The 19,015-nt window shown below is 43.1% G+C and overlaps 2 protein-coding genes across 4 annotated transcripts in view; both read left to right on the top strand.

Annotated features, from left to right (window-relative positions):
- The window catches only part of LOC138949517 (arrestin domain-containing protein 3-like), a 14,769-nt gene extending 11,073 nt beyond the window's left edge, over positions 1 to 3,696 (top strand). The window contains exons 5-6 of the mRNA XM_070321384.1: positions 2,606 to 2,858; positions 3,262 to 3,696. Coding sequence (XP_070177485.1) covers positions 2,606 to 2,858; positions 3,262 to 3,428 — 420 coding nt within the window. The 3' untranslated portion in view covers positions 3,429 to 3,696. The remainder of the gene's footprint in view (positions 1 to 2,605; positions 2,859 to 3,261) is intronic.
- The window catches only part of LOC138981243 (arrestin domain-containing protein 17-like), a 75,134-nt gene that overhangs the window by 46,483 nt on the left and 9,636 nt on the right, over positions 1 to 19,015 (top strand). Inside the window, exons 1-2 of one of the 3 annotated variants that reach the window (XM_070354092.1) lie at positions 12,672 to 13,314; positions 14,175 to 14,302. In XM_070354092.1, the coding sequence (XP_070210193.1) occupies positions 14,185 to 14,302 (118 nt within the window). In that variant the 5' untranslated portion in view covers positions 12,672 to 13,314; positions 14,175 to 14,184. Of the gene's footprint in view, positions 1 to 12,671; positions 13,315 to 13,888; positions 14,303 to 19,015 lie in introns of those variants that run through there. The other 2 variants (XM_070354083.1, XM_070354100.1) reach the window with 2 other exon arrangements.

The following is a 19,015-nucleotide window of genomic DNA, read 5'->3' as shown; positions in this document are numbered from 1 at the left end:
AACGGGAAACAAGATAGTCTAACGTTCAAAACTAAGAATGTTTATGTTCATTGACAGTTTTTCACCGGTTCATTGATATGCTTAATCTGACTTACCACCCAGAGTGACTGATCTTTGTGGGCGATTCATAAACTGGGTATTTTTCAGGTTATACAGAGTAGTCTGAATAGAGCATATCATCAATTACAGTCCAATTTCTACCAAATTTGCAAGACTTATTCTCCGATCATTCTGCTTTTTTTTCTTTTTTTTTCTTCTCTTTTTTGTTGCTATGTCTAAATGTATTTTAAACAACTTTTCTATAATAACAATTCCCTCTCAAAAATGCATACAATATCCAGAGGGGAACCATATCTATAAATACCAACACACATTTTGGCTATCACAATCAAATAATTCACATAATTTATTAGTGCCTTGGAACTTTGTCAATGTTCAAATACGCCCAAAAAAACTTCCTTTACGGTAATTTTAATAATCATATTATATTTACAATTCACTTTATCCTCAACGCATTTCCAAATGGACATAATTTTCGGGCAAAAGTAAAAAAAATGTTCAATATAATCAATTTTGTTCTCACAATAAGTACAACAATTACTCGAGGAAATGCCTATTTTATACAATAAAATATTTGTGGGGTAAATATTGTGCAATATTTTCCATTGTAACATTCGCAATCTTGTTTCAGTGGTTACTTTGTTTACCATTAACCACTGCTCTTTTCCCGGCCTAAAATCAAATTTATTTTCCCAAAATTTAACTATAACCGGCTCCACATATTTTTCCTTTATAATTAATTTGCGAAATTGACAAGGCTTACTCAGATTCTTTAAATCGTTGAATCCACATACATTTCCATTTGCAGAGCGTAGTGTTGCTGCTTTAACTGCTGTACAAATCACCCTATATTCAAAGAATCTTGTGGGCTTACATCCAACCTTCTGCTGCATAACATTAAAGGGCAAAAACTCATTACCAACAGATACATCCTTTACTCGACAAACGCCTGCTTTAATCCAGTCGCTAAAAAACAGCGTTTGGCCGCAATAGATTATATCACTGCTGTTCCATAAACACGTATCACTTAATAACATTTCTCCACCTACTGCTCTCTTCTTCTTCTTCTTCAGCATTCGATGATCCATATTTATCGGTCATGCGTAGACACCCGGTTCTCACCTCACCCTGAAGGTCAGTGACAGTGTCTTCCGTCTTCGGTAGGCCTTCGTAACGGTATGTGTGATTTTGGACTTGTCCTTGTACGTCCTAGACAAGTTTCCTCACACGGTTATCGGCCCTCATCTGGCCGGGTTTGACTTCCGAGTGTCCTTCTCCTAGGAAAGCTGCCTATCAGGGCTGACGAGTCTTTCCAACCCGGCGCTTGTGAAAGCAGCAAAACATGGGGCATCTTCATCCGCTAAAACAGCCGTTGGGAGCTCCTCGTCCGCCTGTTTTACCGTTGGGATGTGAGACTAAGGGTCCTCTTCCGCCTTCACAGCCGTTGGGAGTGCACTCTCCTCGTCCGCCTGGTCAGCCGTTGGGACGTAGAGTCTTTGTAGGTAACCCATACCTGGGGGTTTGGTTCATGGGCGCCAGGGCGTGTCCACGCACCGGTGGGCCTGCATGCCGCATGTTCGGGGCCAAACCTCCTCCGCGCCCTTGCAATTCTGCCTGGGGACATAAGGCCCCCAGTTACCACCCAACACCTCGTGGAGGGTTGCTTTAAAGCTTGCATAGGACTTGTTGTGGAGAGGCTTACTGGCAGGGAGAGACTTACGCAAGGCTGCTCTCTTTTTCGCCGGTGCTGCAAGCAGCTTGGCTAGCCGGCGGTGAAGGCTGAAAGCGAGATGTGACAAGCACATGTATGTACGCCAACACGCTGCGGGCGCATCACACAACCATTCGTTGGGCCCTACTGCTCTCTGAATCATGTCCTTATTTTTCAACCAACAAATTAAAACTTGTTTACAAAATACATTTTTAATTAATCCCAATCCTTTAAAAAAATGTTTACCGTGGTGTTAGATTGGAAGCAATACAACCTTTCACCAAGCTTCGAAAACATGTATCGGTATCTGTTTCCATCTTTCCTGCTTTTCGTTCAATATATTTGCCGCATATCAATTACATCAATCATTTTTAAACCCCCATCGACATATCACTTTTTTGTGTAACTATCTCAAATGCCTTAGTGTTTGAAAATCGTTTTTTCCAAATAAATCTGTAAAACAAAGTATGTTTATATCAATCAATACCTTATCGAACATTACCAGTACTTGCAACGGATAAATAATCTGTGATAACAAAAGGGATTTCACTATGCATATTTTCCCCATGATACTACAATTTCGTTTAAACCATTTCACTATGTTGCGTCGCATATTTTCAATACGGCTTGTCCAGTTTTCTTCAATCTCAGAGACCGATGAGGAGCTACTGAAATGAATTCCCATTCTGCTATTGTTTAGTGAACACATTTTTTAAATCTCTCTTCGCAGTCAAAAATGGGAAAAGAAAACAGGGCGCTTTTTTGGGACCACCCTGTAAACTAGCAATCTCTACAACAACAACTACATTTTGTTTTATGTGGATTGCTTTTCAGCTGCGTGTGGATCCAGTGGGTCCAGCCTTCGAGCTTCACGTGCCCTTAGAGATCATCATTGGCACGGTGCCCTTGCACTCTGCGGTCCAGCGTTATCTAGCAGCGCATCAGATAGCCCCGCCCTCTCCCCAGAGACACCCCCACTCCAACCACAGTGGCCACGCCCCCCACGCCCCTCACGCTCCTCACGCCCCTCATCACCATCACCATGCTGTGGCTGATGCTCAAAATCGACAGCCTCAGTATTTCGTTCGTAAGTGTGTGGTGTGTGTGTGTGTGTCAGTGTGTGTGTGTGTGTGTGTGTGTGTGTGTGTGTGTGTGTGTGTGTGTGTGTGTGAGGGGGGGCAGGGAACTGTGTGTTTGTGTGTGTGTGTGTGTATGCGTGTGTGTGTGTTTGTTCGTGTGTGTGGGGGGGGGGGTGTGTGTGTGGGGGGGTGTATGGGTAGAGGAGGGGAAGGGGGTAGGTTGAGATGAGTTTGGGTGTGAGTGCAAGTGTATTTGTTTGTGTTTGTCTGCCTGTCTGTCTGTGTGCGTCTTGGTCTGCCTGTGTGCTCATGGCAGGCAAAGAGTGTCAATACACACATCAGTCTCAGATCAAGTTACTACCATTCACGCTCCGAACTTCCGTTGACAAATTCTCTTCTCCTCAGTTTCAGCGCCCAGGTATGCTCACTACGTGTTCGGACACTCACGGACCAAAGACGAGGAGGACGACGACAACACGCGGTCAGAAAGTCACTACACGCCTGTCTACGTCTACTACACGTGGCAGCCTGACGAACTGCAGCTGCGGAGACAGCAAGGCGTCAGGTTCGCAGCCTGAGACGACACTGAATAGATATTGCAGTGTGGGCCAAGTGTGTCAGTTCCAGGAACAGTCTACAAGTGCACATGGCAGCCTGATGAACTGCGGAGACAGCAAGGCGTCAGGTTCGCAGCCTGAGACGACGCTGAATAGATCTTGCAGTGTGGGCATAGTGTGTCAGTTTCAGGAACAGTCGACGAGGCAGAGTGAAATGCACCTGACAGCCTCTCGAACTACGGCTACGGAGACAGCAAGGGGTCACTTTTGCTGCATGACGTCTCAAACCCCCAAAAAATGACTGCACATGCGGGCAACTTCAGTTTAGCTTGTTGCTGGGAGTGTCACATCACACTTATCGAGAACTATTGGTGGTACGCGTAGCTTGAGGGGTTGCATAATTACAGAGACAGGAAAGTGTCATATTTTCTGCATAAAATCCTGATTCATTGCGCTCACATCTTCAACTACTGCAATTTGCTGTTGAGACAGTCACATGGCATTGCTCAGGGTTTGGTACCCCTAGCAGCCGGAGGAGCTGCAGTTGCGGAGACCAAGAGACAGTTATTTGAGCTTGTAGCGTGAGGAACTTCAAGAGAAAACAAAAGGTTTAGACTTGGACAGCCTCCACTTTTTTTTTTCTTTTTTTTTCTTTTTTTGTGTGTAGGGGTTGGGGTAGAGGGATGTACTCCTAGTGGCCTGATAATCTGCAAGAACGTGGACAGAAACGCGTCCGAATTTTTGACAGAAAAAATGTGACCAACTGCATATTTAAAGAGAAAGAAGATTGCTGCTGATATAGTCAACAAGAACTGGCTGAGCTTTGGTGCACCGGGCGCAGCCTGACGAACTGTGAAGCAGCAAAGTGTCAGAACTGCCGCCGGAGGTCTGACTTTACAGTTACTGCCGTGCTGAGTCCCGATTCTGTTCAAGGGTATCGTCCCCAGATTGGCTGAAGACTATGGACCATGCCACGCAATCGTACTAAGAGCACACGTGTATGCCTGATTAATTATGTCACATCTGTTGATATTTCAGTGTCGGCAGCCCGTTACTCAGTGAGGCATCTGCCCAATACCACACATATTTTTCAACTCAGAGTACATTGACTAGTTTCCATTGCCTTCTGGTACAAACCTGCTCGTGGAGGCCGGTTGCAGGCTGAGACTTGCATTTGTCAAAGTCTTGTATCATATAAGTACACATAATTATGCGTACCCACATGGTTGTTACGCCCGGTTTTATACCCAGAAGATCGACGCGCCGTCCGGGTACGTTTATGGGCGTAACGCGTCTCCACCGTGCGTTCACAATCCATGATGTGGGTGATGAGAGTCTGGAAGTCAAAGGCCAGGCACATAATGACATGTCCAAGGTTGTGATTTGTATATTATGTAGCTGGAGTTGTTATGTAGCTGGAGTCAAATATGCATTTACTCAGTCGTACTCATGTATATGTCGTCTAGTAGATTTCACATTATTTTCTTCACTATTTTTCTATGTATATAAATGGATCGTCAATAAAGAGCACACAATAGTTTGTATCTTAACTGTACATACTGATGTAACACACATAATGAAAATCGTGAACACACCAAGCGAATCCACTGGATCAGACACGCACAAATAAGGCTGATAACATTTTTGGGAACTACGTTTCTCGTGAATAGAAAAGTATGTATCTCAGGTCCAAGTCGAGGAGAAAACACGACTTGCAAGTGTATGATGTAACCATCAACTCGGAGCTCAGAACATCATCAAGAAAGCAGTGCCGAGAACGGTTGTGACGGTAGCAGAGAAGGAGAGGGGACGAGAGAGAGAGAGAGAGAGAGAGAGAGAGAGAGAGAGAGAGAGAGAGAGACTCTGAGAGAGAGAGAGAGATGTGATGCACGCACTACAGACTACACACACACACACACACACACACACACACACACACACTAACAAACACACACACTAACACACTAACACACCAACAAACACACACACTAACACACCAACAAACACACACACACTCCACACTAACCCAATATGTGCGTGTTCGAAAGGGCACCTTATCCTCATGAAGGGAGGTAATTATGCTTCTGTTTCCAAGATCTCGACACGGCTTGAGGAGAAGTCATTGCTTCCCTTTCTAACTGCTCGACCCTCAAAATGCGATACAATGAACTAGCCCAAAGCTGAAACGGCATGTGGGGAAAACTAACAGTACCTCTACTCAACTCAAAAGTAAAATTCCAGCGGATCCAATTAACTTAAGTTTTTATGTTAAATCAGTGCGCTTTGCCAGAAAAGTGGGGATAAGGCCAGTCATGATTAACACTGGCGTAGCCTCATCCACATTGGTGCCAAGACCGCGGAAGAGAGAAACTCGCAGTGTTTTACGAGTTTTGACTAAGTACTTCAGCAGGGCTCCCCACGCACGCCTCTCCAAGAGGGTCCCGGGACCCCCACTTTGATTTTTTAGAGGGTCCAAAACTCCAGAGGCCTTAAATTCAAAGGCCTGCCAATGTGCCTCCGTGTGTGCGTGTGTGTGTGTGTGTGTGTGTAGAGATGTTTCCTAGAAAACTACTAAACAGTTTAGATGTGCATTCTTCCTGATGTAGGATATGCCAAAACGTTTTTGGTTTGTTTGTAATAAATGTCATATCCGGCTTTTAAACAAAAACTGTACACACACACCACACAGTGACACCACACACACATACACACACTCACACTAGATACCACCATGACCCCAATGGCAATGGTGCAGTGCGCTTTATGAAGGGAAGTAATTTTGCTCTCCAAGATTGTTAGAGTTTTAGCGATTGCTTCCCTTAAAACTGATTTTACTTGAGAAACGTACCTTTTTATCCTCGATTATGAAAGTTTAAGTGTCATTCTGATTTTTCAGGTCTATCACTCACATATAAATAAAAATACCAATGTGTAAGTTTATTATAACGTGAGATACATATGATGTTCGTCCTTCGTATTCGAACATGACCGCAGACTCATGGTAGGCTTTGGTGTCTGGTCTGATGGGTCCGGAGATGACTGATGAGGCCAATCCGGGCCAGGAAACCCATCCCGCATGTAGGACACACATAAGAGGGTTCAGCTGTTGTACTATGTGGTACTGGCTGCTCTGGTTTTCCGGAGTGTGCGTTTTTGCTCTGCGATGTGAGTTTTTCTCTCTTCCGCGGTCTGGGCACCAGTATGGATGAGGCTACGCCAGATGGATCTGACTTGAGCAAGCTCCTCCCAAGAGTCGACCTGGATGTCATAGTCTTTCAGAGAGGCTTTAAGCGTGTCCTCGACTCTTTTTTTTTCTCCCCCTCCAACAGCACGTTTTCCCCGACAGAATTTACCACAATGAAGCTACTTTGGGATGCAGTGATCCGGCATGCGCCAGACATGTCCAGCCATCTCACCTGGGTTTTCTGCAAGAGGGTGTGCACACTTGTCATGTCGGCTTGCTGTAGCACTTCGGTGTCAGGTAAATTGTCTTGCTAGCGGATGTGCATGAGGCTGCAAAGAAACCTCATTATATTTAGTCAAGTTTTGACTAAATATTTTAACATCGAGGGGGAATCGAAACGAGGGTCGTGGTGTATGTGCGTGTGTGTGTGTGTGTGTGTGTGTGTGTGTCTGTGTGTGTGTGTGTGTGTGTGTGTGTGTGTGTAGAGCGATTCAGACTAAACTACTGGACCGATCTTTATGAAATTTGACATGAGAGTTCCTGGGTATGAAATCCCCGAACGTTTTTTTCATTTTTTTGATAAATGTCTTTGATGACGTCATATCCGGCTTTTCGTGAAAGTTGAGGCGGCACTGTCACGCCCTCATTTTTCAACCAAATTGGTTGAAATTTTGGTCAAGTAATCTTCGACGAAGCCCGGACTTCGGTATTGCATTTCAGCTTGGTGGCTTAAAAATTAATTAATGACTTTGGTCATTAAAAATCGGAAAATTGTAAAAAAAAATAAAAATTTATAAAACGATCCAAATTTACGTTTATCTTATTCTCCATCATTTGCTGATTCCAAAAACATATAAATATGTTATATTCGGATTAAAAACAAGCTCTGAAAATTAAATATATAAAAATTATTATCAATTTTTTTTTTCGAAATCAATTTAAAAACACTTTCATCTTATTCCTTGTTGGTTCCTGATTCCAAAAACATATAGATATGATATGTTTGGATTAAAAACACGCTCAGAAAGTTAAAACGAAGAGAGGTACAGAAAAGCGTGCTATCCTTCTCAGCGCAACGAATACCCCGCTCTTCTTGTCAATTCCACGGGCACTGCCTTTGCCACGGGCGGTGGAGTGACGATGCTACGAGTATACGGTCTTGCTGCGTTGCGTTGCGTTCAGTTTCATTCTGTGAGTTGGACAGCTACTTGACTAAAATTAATATTGTATTTTCGCCTTACGCGACTTGTTTTTTTTCTGCGGTTTTCACGAGTCTTGACTAGCGCTGTATTTTACTATTTGGACTGATTTTAGTGAGGGAAGGCTGCGCAGGATAACCAGCCTCACTCCCTCGTCCCTGATTCCATGGTCCAGTGGCAAGGCATGGCCGAGACGACTGGGGGTAGGCAGGGATGCATTGGGATGACCAGTACGATCGACGTGTCTCGTCATGCTCTGAGGTTGGCGTCCCACAGCGACGTTGCTGGATATATCGCCTTCCTGTCCGTTGAACCATGACCTTTTGTGGTTGGGTTTCCTCCGCACAGTCCGCCGAAGATCCAGTCTTCACATGCGTAGCCTGTGACAAGCCCTTTTGAATGTTCACACCGAGAGGTTGAGACTCGTCGGCTATCCTCAACCTGGTTTAGCCGGTGTAACACAAAATCTTTATTCCACGAAAAATTGACTCCGGAGTAAAAAATCTCGTGGGAGTAATTTTCTCGCATTACACCGCCCTGCCAAGGCCGTTGCCCGGGAGGTGGCGCACTGCAGTATGCAGACAGTTCGTGGTGCCACAGATGAGGGCTGGATGCCAGATGGAAGCCAGCGGCAGACGAGCTGACCTGAAAAGGACATGACAGGCCCCCCTACCAAAGGAACTATCCCTTCCTGACACCCTATACCCCCAGAGAGTGTGTCGAGATACATATAAATTCGAAATGAAACGTAGATAAAAACGCATAATGATATATATATATATACAGTAAAACATGTACACTGATTGTTCAGGTAAATTAAACATCCATGTTTAACAAGGGCATAGACATATAGGTCCCTGACAACGAAGGGGTAGTAGGCCTATCAGGATGGGCGTGTGTGTGTGTGTGAGAGAGAGAGAGAGAAAGAAAGAGAGAGAGAGAGAGGTGTATATGCGTGTGTGCGTGCGTGTGTCTGTTTGTCTGTGTGTGTGTGTGTATAACGGCCGATGTCAGCGTGTGATAACCTACTCAGTACTGCCTTTGATCATATTTATGACTGATGTTTTTTTTAAGAAGAAGAAGAAAAAGAAGAAGAAACTGTTGTTAAGACTGTCGATGTCCTTAATAATTTTACGAATTGCGGAGAACAAAATTGTCGGCTTTGCATGGGTTATGAAAGAGTGCTTTTACGGGGACAAACATTGGAGGGGCCAATCACTAGCGAGTGATGTATCTAAAACACGTGGACAGGAGCACGTGTGAATCAACTAGTCCTTGAAAAAGCAGGAGTATTCACTCTTTTACACACCGGCACGGTTGGCCTAGTGGTAAGGCGTCCGCCCCGTGATCGGGAGGTCGTGGGTTCGAACCCCGGCCGGGTCATACCTAAGACTTTAAAATTGGCGATCTAGTGGCTGCTCCGCCTGGCGTCTGGCATTATGGGGTTAGTGCTAGGACTGGTTGGTCCGGTGTCAGAATAATGTGACTGGGTGAGACATGAAGCCTGTGCTGCGACTTCTGTCTTGTGTGTGGCGCACGTTATATGTCAAAGCAGCACCGCCCTGATATGGCCCTTAGTGGTCGGCTGGGCGTTAAGCAAACAAACAAACACTCTTTTACAACCCATATAAACCCGATAGAGTTATTTCCGAACATCGTCTACTGAGCCCAAAGTTAACTTCGCAAGCTCCCATGGGGTCGCCTTCACGCGGCGGGAGTGTTTCCACAGAGCTACCCCACCCCTTTACTTCTCTTCTTTTGTCTTATTTCTGCCTTACCGTGCCAGTCCTTTCATCCATATCATTTTCCTTCCAATAAAACTCTCCCTACTATTCCCTGCAGATTTCCAATTCTTTTCTTGTTGTCTTATTTCTATCTGACTGGATCCATCACCTTTATTTCACTTACCAAAAGTCTTCTTTTCCACATCCTTATTTCTCTGCACCCCGCATGTCGTAAGAGGCGACTAACGGATTCTGTTTCTCCTTTTACCCTTGTTAAGTGTTTCTTGTATAGAATATAGTCAATGTTTGTAAAGATTTTAGTCAAGCAGTATGTAAGAAATGTTAAGCCCTTTGTACTGGAAACTCGCATTCTCCCATAAAGGTCATATATTGTACTACGTTGCAAGCCCCTGGAGCAATTTTTTGATTAGTGCTTTTGTGAACAAGAAACACTTTAACAAGTGGCTCTATCCCATTTTTCCCCTATCCCATCTCCCCCCTTTCCCCGTCACGATATAACCTTCGTGGTTCAAAACGACGTTAAACACCAAATAAAGAAAAGACTTCGCAAAGTCTTTCAACAGAAAATTCAGTTTCAAAGCTTCTTGCAGCGCTTAATTGATATCTAGTTCTACTGGCTAATGATTTCTTTCAGATAAGACATACTGGTTTTCTAGGTCAAGATAGCGCGGGATTGCTTATGGCGCGTGTCCATGTGACTCAGAGAAGTTCCCTGTGACACTGAGTTATAAATAGATAAGTGACCCCGTGATTGTGAGTTGTTTTTGTTTTTTGATAACGCTATCATATATATTTCTTATCTTGTCCTAAATGGGCACATTAATGGAGAAAAAAAAGAACTGTAGGACAGCAAGAAGGATCATCATCATGTGAGTTTATTAACAAAATATGCCCCTAAATGACGTGGACACTGCTGCCGCTGAAGACGTTACTCTGAATTTCATCATTGTGACGCCTCATTCATCCGACCACTATGACTAATGTGATTATATATAAATATTCACACACAAAAGTTAAATAAACAAGAAATTCCTCCGAGGTAGGAAAAACACCCCCGTCCTTACCATTCTCACTGCCACCAACTGAGAAGGTTATTTCCCTTTGACCATTAATATGTCCCTCTATAAGTCCTTGTAGAATCTTAATCCACCAATAACTCCCTAACCGTGTGTTTGACTGGTCCCAATTTTTGTAAGGACCGTCTCGGGAATGTATAGAACCTGTTCACCAAGTTTGGTGACGATCGGTCCGTTCATTCTTGAGATCTATATGCGAACACAAACACACAAACACATCGACCGAATCCTATACACACCCCTATACCGGGGGTGTAACAATTATCATAGTAGGCACCTGTATCCCAGTACACCCCAACCCTGTCTGATTCCCATCTCGGGTAAAATTCATTTGAATAACATAATAACAACGATTAGGCATAAAATACATTTTTCAGATGTTGTTGTTGTTCAGTCAACCACACCGGGTTTTTTGTTTAAGTTAATTCAATGTAAGTTCTATTTCGCTGTCGTGTCTAGGCTACGTGAGTGTTTGAACTGACGTGTGAATGTTTACCAACACAGGGCGCTTGGTAACTGACACTCACTGCGTATTAATCAGGCATGAAAACAGATGGATATCAGCAAATAGGAAAAAAAAGAAAAGCGAAAAAAGAGGGGGGTGGGGAGGGGGGGGGGGGGGCAGTATATGCTATTGTGAACAGTCCAGAGGCGACCGGCCACGAAATCAGTGAAAACGTTGACTCAGCCGGTACCGGCTCAGTGTGGTACAAAAGAGCTTGTTAAGTGTACCTTGCACGGGAAAATAGTTGTAAATAGGCTTAATGCCTGTTCTTATTCTTGCATGATGGAGAAAGAGAGAGAGAGAGAGAGAGAGAGAGAGACTGAGAGAGCACAGGGAGAGAGGGAGAACATCTTTATTGGCTCTTTATTACTCTTTCACTCTCTCAATCGCTGACTATCGTATCAATATGAAATTGGATAACATTCGACAAGCAGACCGACTGACATACATATTGACAGGGGCAGAGAAGAACAAGTCGCGTAAGGCGAAATTACTACATTTAGTCAAACTGTGGAACTCACAGAATGAAACTGAACGCACTGCATTTTTTCACAATGACCGTAGTCCGCCGCTTGTGCATAACGGAGTGAAACTGACGAGCCTGTTCAGCGCGGTAGTGGTTTCGCTGTGCTGCATAGCACGCTTTTCTGTACCTCTCTTCGTTTTAACTTTCTGAGCGTGTTTTTAATCCAAACATATCATATCTATATGTTTTTGGAATCAGGAACCGACAAGGAATAAGATGAAATTGTTTTTAAATCGATTTCGGAAATCTAATTTTGATCATAATTTTTATATTTTTAATTTTTAGAGTTTGTTTTCAATCCAAATATAACATATTTATATGTTTTTGGAATCAGGAAATGATGTAGAATAAGATAAACGTAAATTTTGATCGTTTTATATAAAAAAAAATTACAATTTTCCGATTTTTAATGACCAAAGTCATTAATTAATTTTTAAGCCACCAAGCTGAAATGCAATACCGATGTCCGGCCTTCGTCGAAGATTGCTTTACAAAAATTTCAATCAATTTGATTGAAAAATGAGGGTGTGACAGTGCCGCCTCAACTTTTACAAAAAGCCGGATATGACGTCATCAAAAGTATTTATCGAAAAAAATTTAAAAAATGTCCGGGGATATCATTCCTAGGAACTCTCATGTCAAATTTAATAAAGATCGGTCCAGTAGTTTGGTCTGAATCGCTCTACACACACGCACAGACAGACACACACACACACACACACACACACACACACACACACACACACACACACACACACACACATACACCACGACCCTCGTCTCAATTCCCCCTCTATGTTAAAACATTTAGTCAAAACTTGACTAAATGTAAAAACGAAATCACACGAGTATTCTTTGCACGGCAGTTCAGTTACACCAGCAACCCAGCAGAGTGTTCGATCCGGTGTTCCAGTTTATGCAGAGAGGTCGTGGCATGCAACAAGTATGTTACGAGTGTTTTCATTGGTCGTTCGCGTCCCGGCATTGACCTTATTTCACCTCGCGGACAGGCGCAGTCGCGAGCTGTAGCAGACGACAAAACAAAAACGCGTGTTCATCAGCGAAAAAGATCAGAAACAAGTTTCACAGAGTTTCTGTCTGTTGTGAAAATCAAGGGGGAAAAGTTGACATGAAATTGAAAGAGCGAACATGAGACTGGGATTTTAAACAAGAATCGTGTGAACTTTATGCTGATATCAAGCTGTTTACACTGAGCAGCTTCAGTGCGTGTGTTCAGGTTCACCTCCGAAAACTAGTTCAGTTACACCAGTAATCCAGCAGAGTGTTCCGGTGTTCCAGTTCCGTGCTTTAAAATTAGACTGGAGAACCTTGGTGCATAGATTGCTCGTACTCGGTAAACGACGACCGACTACACGTTCCCAAGGAAATACGTACAGCGGCTTCTTGTATTTCCAGAGTCAGTTCTTTAGCGGAGCTCCCATTTTCACTTTGATCGAGACCAGAGACTGTCGAGGACTCAGTCTACCTTGAGCGATCAATACCGGAGATTCATATTGTGAGACTGACTGAGACGGAGGCCCAAGCCACTATAGTCACAGCAATTTTGCTGAATTTGATTAACAGGTCAGTGTTGTATTGAAAGACTCCAAAAATCGATTGTTGACAACGATCGAGGACTCAAACCTTCTTGGATACCGGGTGAGGAATAACAGTGAGTATAAAATCGATTTTTTTTCTCACTATATTGATTTCTCATTTTCTCTGTGTGTGTGTGTGTGTGTGTGTGTGTGTGTGTGTGTGTGTGTGTGTGTGTGTGTGTGTGTGTGTGTGTGTGTGTGTGTGTCTCTCTCTCTCTCTCTCTCTCTCTCTCACACACACACACACACACACTGTCACACACACACACATACACACACACACACACACACACACACACACACACGCACTCACTCACTCGCACACTCAAACAGATCAATAAACTGGCAATATGCACTGACCTCGCTGCCCTACACGCCACCAGGCGTGAAAGGCAGTAAGTAAGTAATGCACTGACCTGAAAAAAGAAAGAGACTGAATGATTAGGATTTGCTTTCAAGTGATATATACTGAAGTACTGACATAACTAGTCGTTTTTCCCTATAACAGTCCACTGTACACCACTTGCGCTAATAACCACGATCATTATCACGCGAGACTATTCAGAAAACACGTGCCTCCCCGGCCCCTCCCCCACCTCCCTCCGCACACAAACAACTTTGTGTTACGTGATGAAAGTCAGCATCCTCGCTTCAATTCAGTCCCGGCGAATGAAATCACAGCGTTCATGCTTTAGGCATTCAGGCCGTGTTTAGCTGATCGAACTTTACAAGAGAGTGTAACAATAAATTATCTTTCAACGTTTTCATTTCGGAAGTTGATAACAAGAGAGTGGTCAGATAACTTGTCTTTGAACTTTTTCATTTCAATATCTGATTTCAAGGGAGTGGTCGAATAACGTACCTTTCTACTTTCTCATTCCAATATTACACGGGAGTGGTCACTGAATTAATCTTTCCTTAATTGCCATTTCAGTCAGATTGCGATGGGCAAAATAAAGACATTTGAGATCTTGGTAGACAACCCTGGGAGCACGGTGAAAGCCGGTGACAGCGTTCGTGGCCAGGTGTTGCTGGAACTCAGCGAAGATGTGGAACTGAACGGTAAGCCGTGTGTGCGAACATGCAGTGTTCAAACTTTCATGATGGCCAAAAGAGAGTGAATGATATAGAGCTTCGTCGGTGGGAGCAGACCACGAATGGTGGTGGTGGTGGTGGTGATGGTGTGGCGGTTGCTGTTGCTGTTACTGTTGATCGTCGTCGTCTGTTTCTTCTTCTTCTTCTTCTTCTTCTTCTTCTTCTTCTTCTTCTTCTTCTTCTTCTTCTTTACATTCTTTCTTTCTTTCTTTCTTTTTATATTTAGTCAAGTTTTGACTAAATATTTTAACATCGAGGGGGAATCGAAACGAGGGTTGTGGTGTATGTGTGTCTGTGCGTGTGTGTGTGTGTGTGTGTGTGTAGAGCGATTCAGACTAAACTACTGGACCGATCTTTATGAAATTTGACATGAGAGTTCCTGGGTATGAAATCCCCGAACGTTTTTTTTCTTTTTTTTGATAAATGTCTTTGATGACGTCATATCCGGCTTTTCGTGAAAGTTGAGGCGGCACTGTCACGCCCTCATTTTTCAACCAAATTGATTGAAATTTTGGTCAAATAATCGTCGACGAAGCCCGGACTTCGGTATTGCATTTCAGCTTGGTGGCTTAAAAATTAATTAATGAGTTTGGTCATTAAAAATCGGAAAATTGTAAAAAAACATAAAAATTTATAAAACGATCCAAATTTACGTTCATCTTATTCTTCATCATTTTCTGATTCCAAAAACATATACATATGTTATATTTGGATTAAAAACAATCTCTGAAAATTAAAAATATAAAAATTATGATCAAAATTAAATTTCCGAAATCGATTCAAAAACTATTTCATCTTATTCCTTGTCGGTTCCTGATTCCAAAAACATATAGATATGATATGTTTGGATTAAAAACACGCTCAGAAAGTTAAAACGAAGAGAGGTACAGTAAAGCGTGCTATGAAGCACAGCGCAACCGCTGCCGCGCCAAACAGGCTCGTCACTTTCACTGCCTTTTGCACTAGCGGCGGACTACGTTCAGTTTCATTCTGTGAGTTCCACAGCTTGACTAAATGTAGTAATTTCGCCTTACGCGACTTGTTCTTTCTTTCTTTCTTTTCTTTCTTTCTTCTCTTCTTTCTTCTCTTTCTCTCATCCTATCTGTATTCCTTTCGTCGTCAAAACAGAATCTTTAAGTTCAAGTCAAGTGTGCGTTTGAAGAAAGACAAGTACGTGAGCAAAACCGCAACGCGTGAATGATGAAATACAATTTGCTGTTCCTCTTTCAAACTGAACGAGGCGTCATCACGTTAAAGCACACTTCATCAAATATGTTCACGTGTTAATGTCACACCCACGTGTGGTCATTCATTGTTCATTTTAAAGATATTGAAGATAACGGCACAAAAGCTGTTGTTGGTTTTTTGCTTTGAAGCGGAATTAGAGGCGTTACACCGAAGAACGACACGCCCGCTAAACATGTTTTGGTTGTTTGGCAGACCTATGACTCCAGTTAACGTTTAAACTGTGACGATAATGGGCGGTTTTATTAATCTCTCGTCGTTCGAATATTCCGACGATAATCACAACACCAAGAAAGTGAAGAAAAATCTACAAAAGTTCGAGAAAACAACAAGAAAACAAATTCAGCAAGTTTTGAGGATATTCCTATACCTACGTCCTGTTCTTGAAAAGAAAAAGCTGACACCATTATAGTCCTGTTCAGGTATCTGGGTCAACGCATCGGAGTATGACCTAGTTTTAGTGTCCCTTTTGTACCGGCCCTGTGCTTCTTATTTCGTTACCCAGAATCGTTGGCGGTTCAAAAAACACAGTATCTGTGTTCGTTCATACAACTATGCGATATAACGATTTGTTTGTGCAGCTGTATACCACATGGCTTTATCCTGAAAAGATATTCAAAAATCGACCGTGTCGCTTGACTGACTTTAGGTTTTCTTTTCAGTTGCTTGTTTGTCAATACAAGTCTGTATTGCTTTAAGTTTTTATTCATGGGTCTGTCGGGCTGGCTGGTTGGTTGTCTGTTTGTTTCACCGTCGGGGTGACCGCTTTTGTGTCTGTCTATCTGTACGTGTGTGTGTCAATGTGATCGCAGTGTGTGTGTGTGTATGTGACTGGGGCGGGGATATAGCTCAGTTGGTAGCGCGCTGGATTTGTATTCAGTTGGCCGCTGTCAGCGCGAGTTCGATCCCAGGTTCGGCGGAAATTTATTTCACAGAGTCAACTTTGTGTGCAGACTCTCTTCGGTGTCCGAACCACCCCCCGTGTATACTACATTGGGTGTGCACGTTAAAGATCCCACGATTGACAAAAGGGTCTTTCCTGGCAAAATTGCTTAGGCACAGTTAATAATTGTCTACCATACCCGTGTGACTTGGAATAAGGCCGTGAAAGGTAAATATGCGCCGACATATGGCTGCAATCTACTGGCCGTATAAAATTTCATCTCACACGGCATCACTGCAGAGCGCCTAGAACTGTACCCACGGAATATGCGCGATATAAGCCTCATTGATTGATTGATTGATTGTGTCTGTGCGTGCGTGTGTGTGTGTGTTTTTCACGCGTGTGTGTGTGTTTGTTTGTGCCTGTGTTTGTGCCTGTGTCAGTGTGTGTTCCAGTGTGTTTGTGTGTGTGTGTGTGTCAGTATTATCTGTGCCAGTGTGTGTATGTGTGTGCATGGTAAGAGACATGTGTGTCAGTGGGTGGCAGCCGCTACTCAGGTGCTGTTATATAATGTTTCTCGTGTTAGCAGTATTTCTCAGTTTCCCCTTCATTGTTGTAGTATTGCTGTTCAAGTTTTCCATTATGCTGTTGCTATTCTGGTATGCCAGGACTGGCAATCTGATTTCAGTCTGCGTCACTGGCCAGCTTTTTTTGTTGCACAGGTGTCATAGAATAACTGATTCTTACAAGATCTTTCTGCTCCCTCTTTTCCGAGGTTTCTCCTTTTCATATTACATCCACATCATCAGCACAAGCAAGAACGAAGCAGTCAGTCCCACAGCAGTCAGTCCCACAGCAGTCAGTCCCACAGCAGTCAGCTTTTCTACCCACGCCACCACCACAACCAACATCACAAACTCCATGGCCCCTATCATTCCCCCCGAATCACCATTCTTCATAGGGGGAAAACACAAGACACCATAGATAGTGTTATGCTCAATTTTATGTCCCATAAATGCACCCCCAACCGCAGCACCCCCCCTCCTCCCCCTCCCCCTCCCCCCACCAATCACAACAACAACCAACTCCACTCCCGCTCCCAAAACACAGACGGTTGCATCTAAATATAGATCGCTGCCCTTAATCATCAGTCTTGACAGGGAGTAGAGAGAAAAAAATCGAAAAAGTGCACACGAGTTCATTCACCATACACATGATACAGTGCCTACAGTTTATGATCCTGACTTTTTTTTATAGCAGGAGAATCGGGAAAAATATGTTGTTTTTCAACTGGGGTGCCAGCTGAATGTGCGCAGCGAAAAAGAGAGGGAGAGACTATGATCAGATTACTAAGTGTTTAGAACGGGCGCTTTGTGTGCTTTTAAGTGAGAACGAAAGATATATATTTTAACTAAAAGAGTAGTCGAGTGAACATTTTGCCAAATGTCATGGAGGGATGTGATTTGTCTTGCTTAATATTATATAATAGACTCTTGATAATACTTACTAAATAAACAGACAGGTAGACAGAGACAGAAAAATAAATTAGCATATACTCCATGATCTTTAAAAACCGTACCTGCAGTGAGAACTATTATGCTGAAAACAACAGCAAGTAACTGAACAGGTTGCTGACCGAGGTTCACATTCCAACTCCTCCCAACAAACAACTGAAACAAAATACTAGAAACAAATATAATATTATCTACGTCTCTTTTGTACACAAACAGCAACACTAAAAAGCTTCTTCTTTTACAAACGAGGGTCAGTGAGAATGCGGGCTAACCATCAAGCATTATTCGGTGTCGTTCGTTCATCCGCCGACACTGAGTAATAGCGCCTGCTCCACAAGTAAACAACTTGTTGTGAGACACCAGCAGAGCAGCCATGCAGCAAAGAAGTGCCTAAAACCCAAGCGAAAGCCGAAACCACATTATATGACTCAGCCAAGGTCAGGTAATTATAGTAACTACTTCTAAAGCTGGAGAGTTGTTTTTCCCGATCCGTGAATTTTCAAAGTAGAAACAGACAGACGCAAACACATAGAGCCTTGGGAGAGAGAACATGAGGGAGAGAGTAAGAGAGAGTAGTTTTGGTAGACTGTGTAACTGCTTAAACATATGATACTTTATGACATCGTATCTCATAAAAGCTAGGTTTAATTTTGCTTGTTAGGGTGTTTCTGTTAGAATGTAGGAGAGTTGAGGCTATATATCGCATTTTAAAAATGATCTTCCAAGTTTCTTTACGGGAGTCGACTTGGTGGTAATGGCGTTTACATCTCACGACTCTTACCTTGTAATACATTCCTTGAGCTTTCATGTGTACATGTAGTTAATCATGATGATATTGATCAAAGGTTGACGCCGATATATATAGTTCGATTTAAGCATTCTAACATGTGGATAATTGCATTGTGATACTCAGTCTTCGGTCTGCCAGAGCATGTGTACCGAAAAAACCGCTATGTTTACATTATGACACACAACTGGTGGATAAGGGTTGTTCAGACACCACAGTATTTATCCTCGTAATGACATATTGGCCCTTGT

The sequence above is a fragment of the Littorina saxatilis genome, linkage group LG1 (assembly GCF_037325665.1).
Source record: "Littorina saxatilis isolate snail1 linkage group LG1, US_GU_Lsax_2.0, whole genome shotgun sequence".
In the NCBI taxonomy this organism is placed as follows: Eukaryota; Metazoa; Mollusca; class Gastropoda; order Littorinimorpha; family Littorinidae; genus Littorina; species Littorina saxatilis.
The sequence above is the reverse complement of the archived record's forward strand: the minus strand, read 5'-3'. Positions and strand labels throughout refer to the sequence as shown.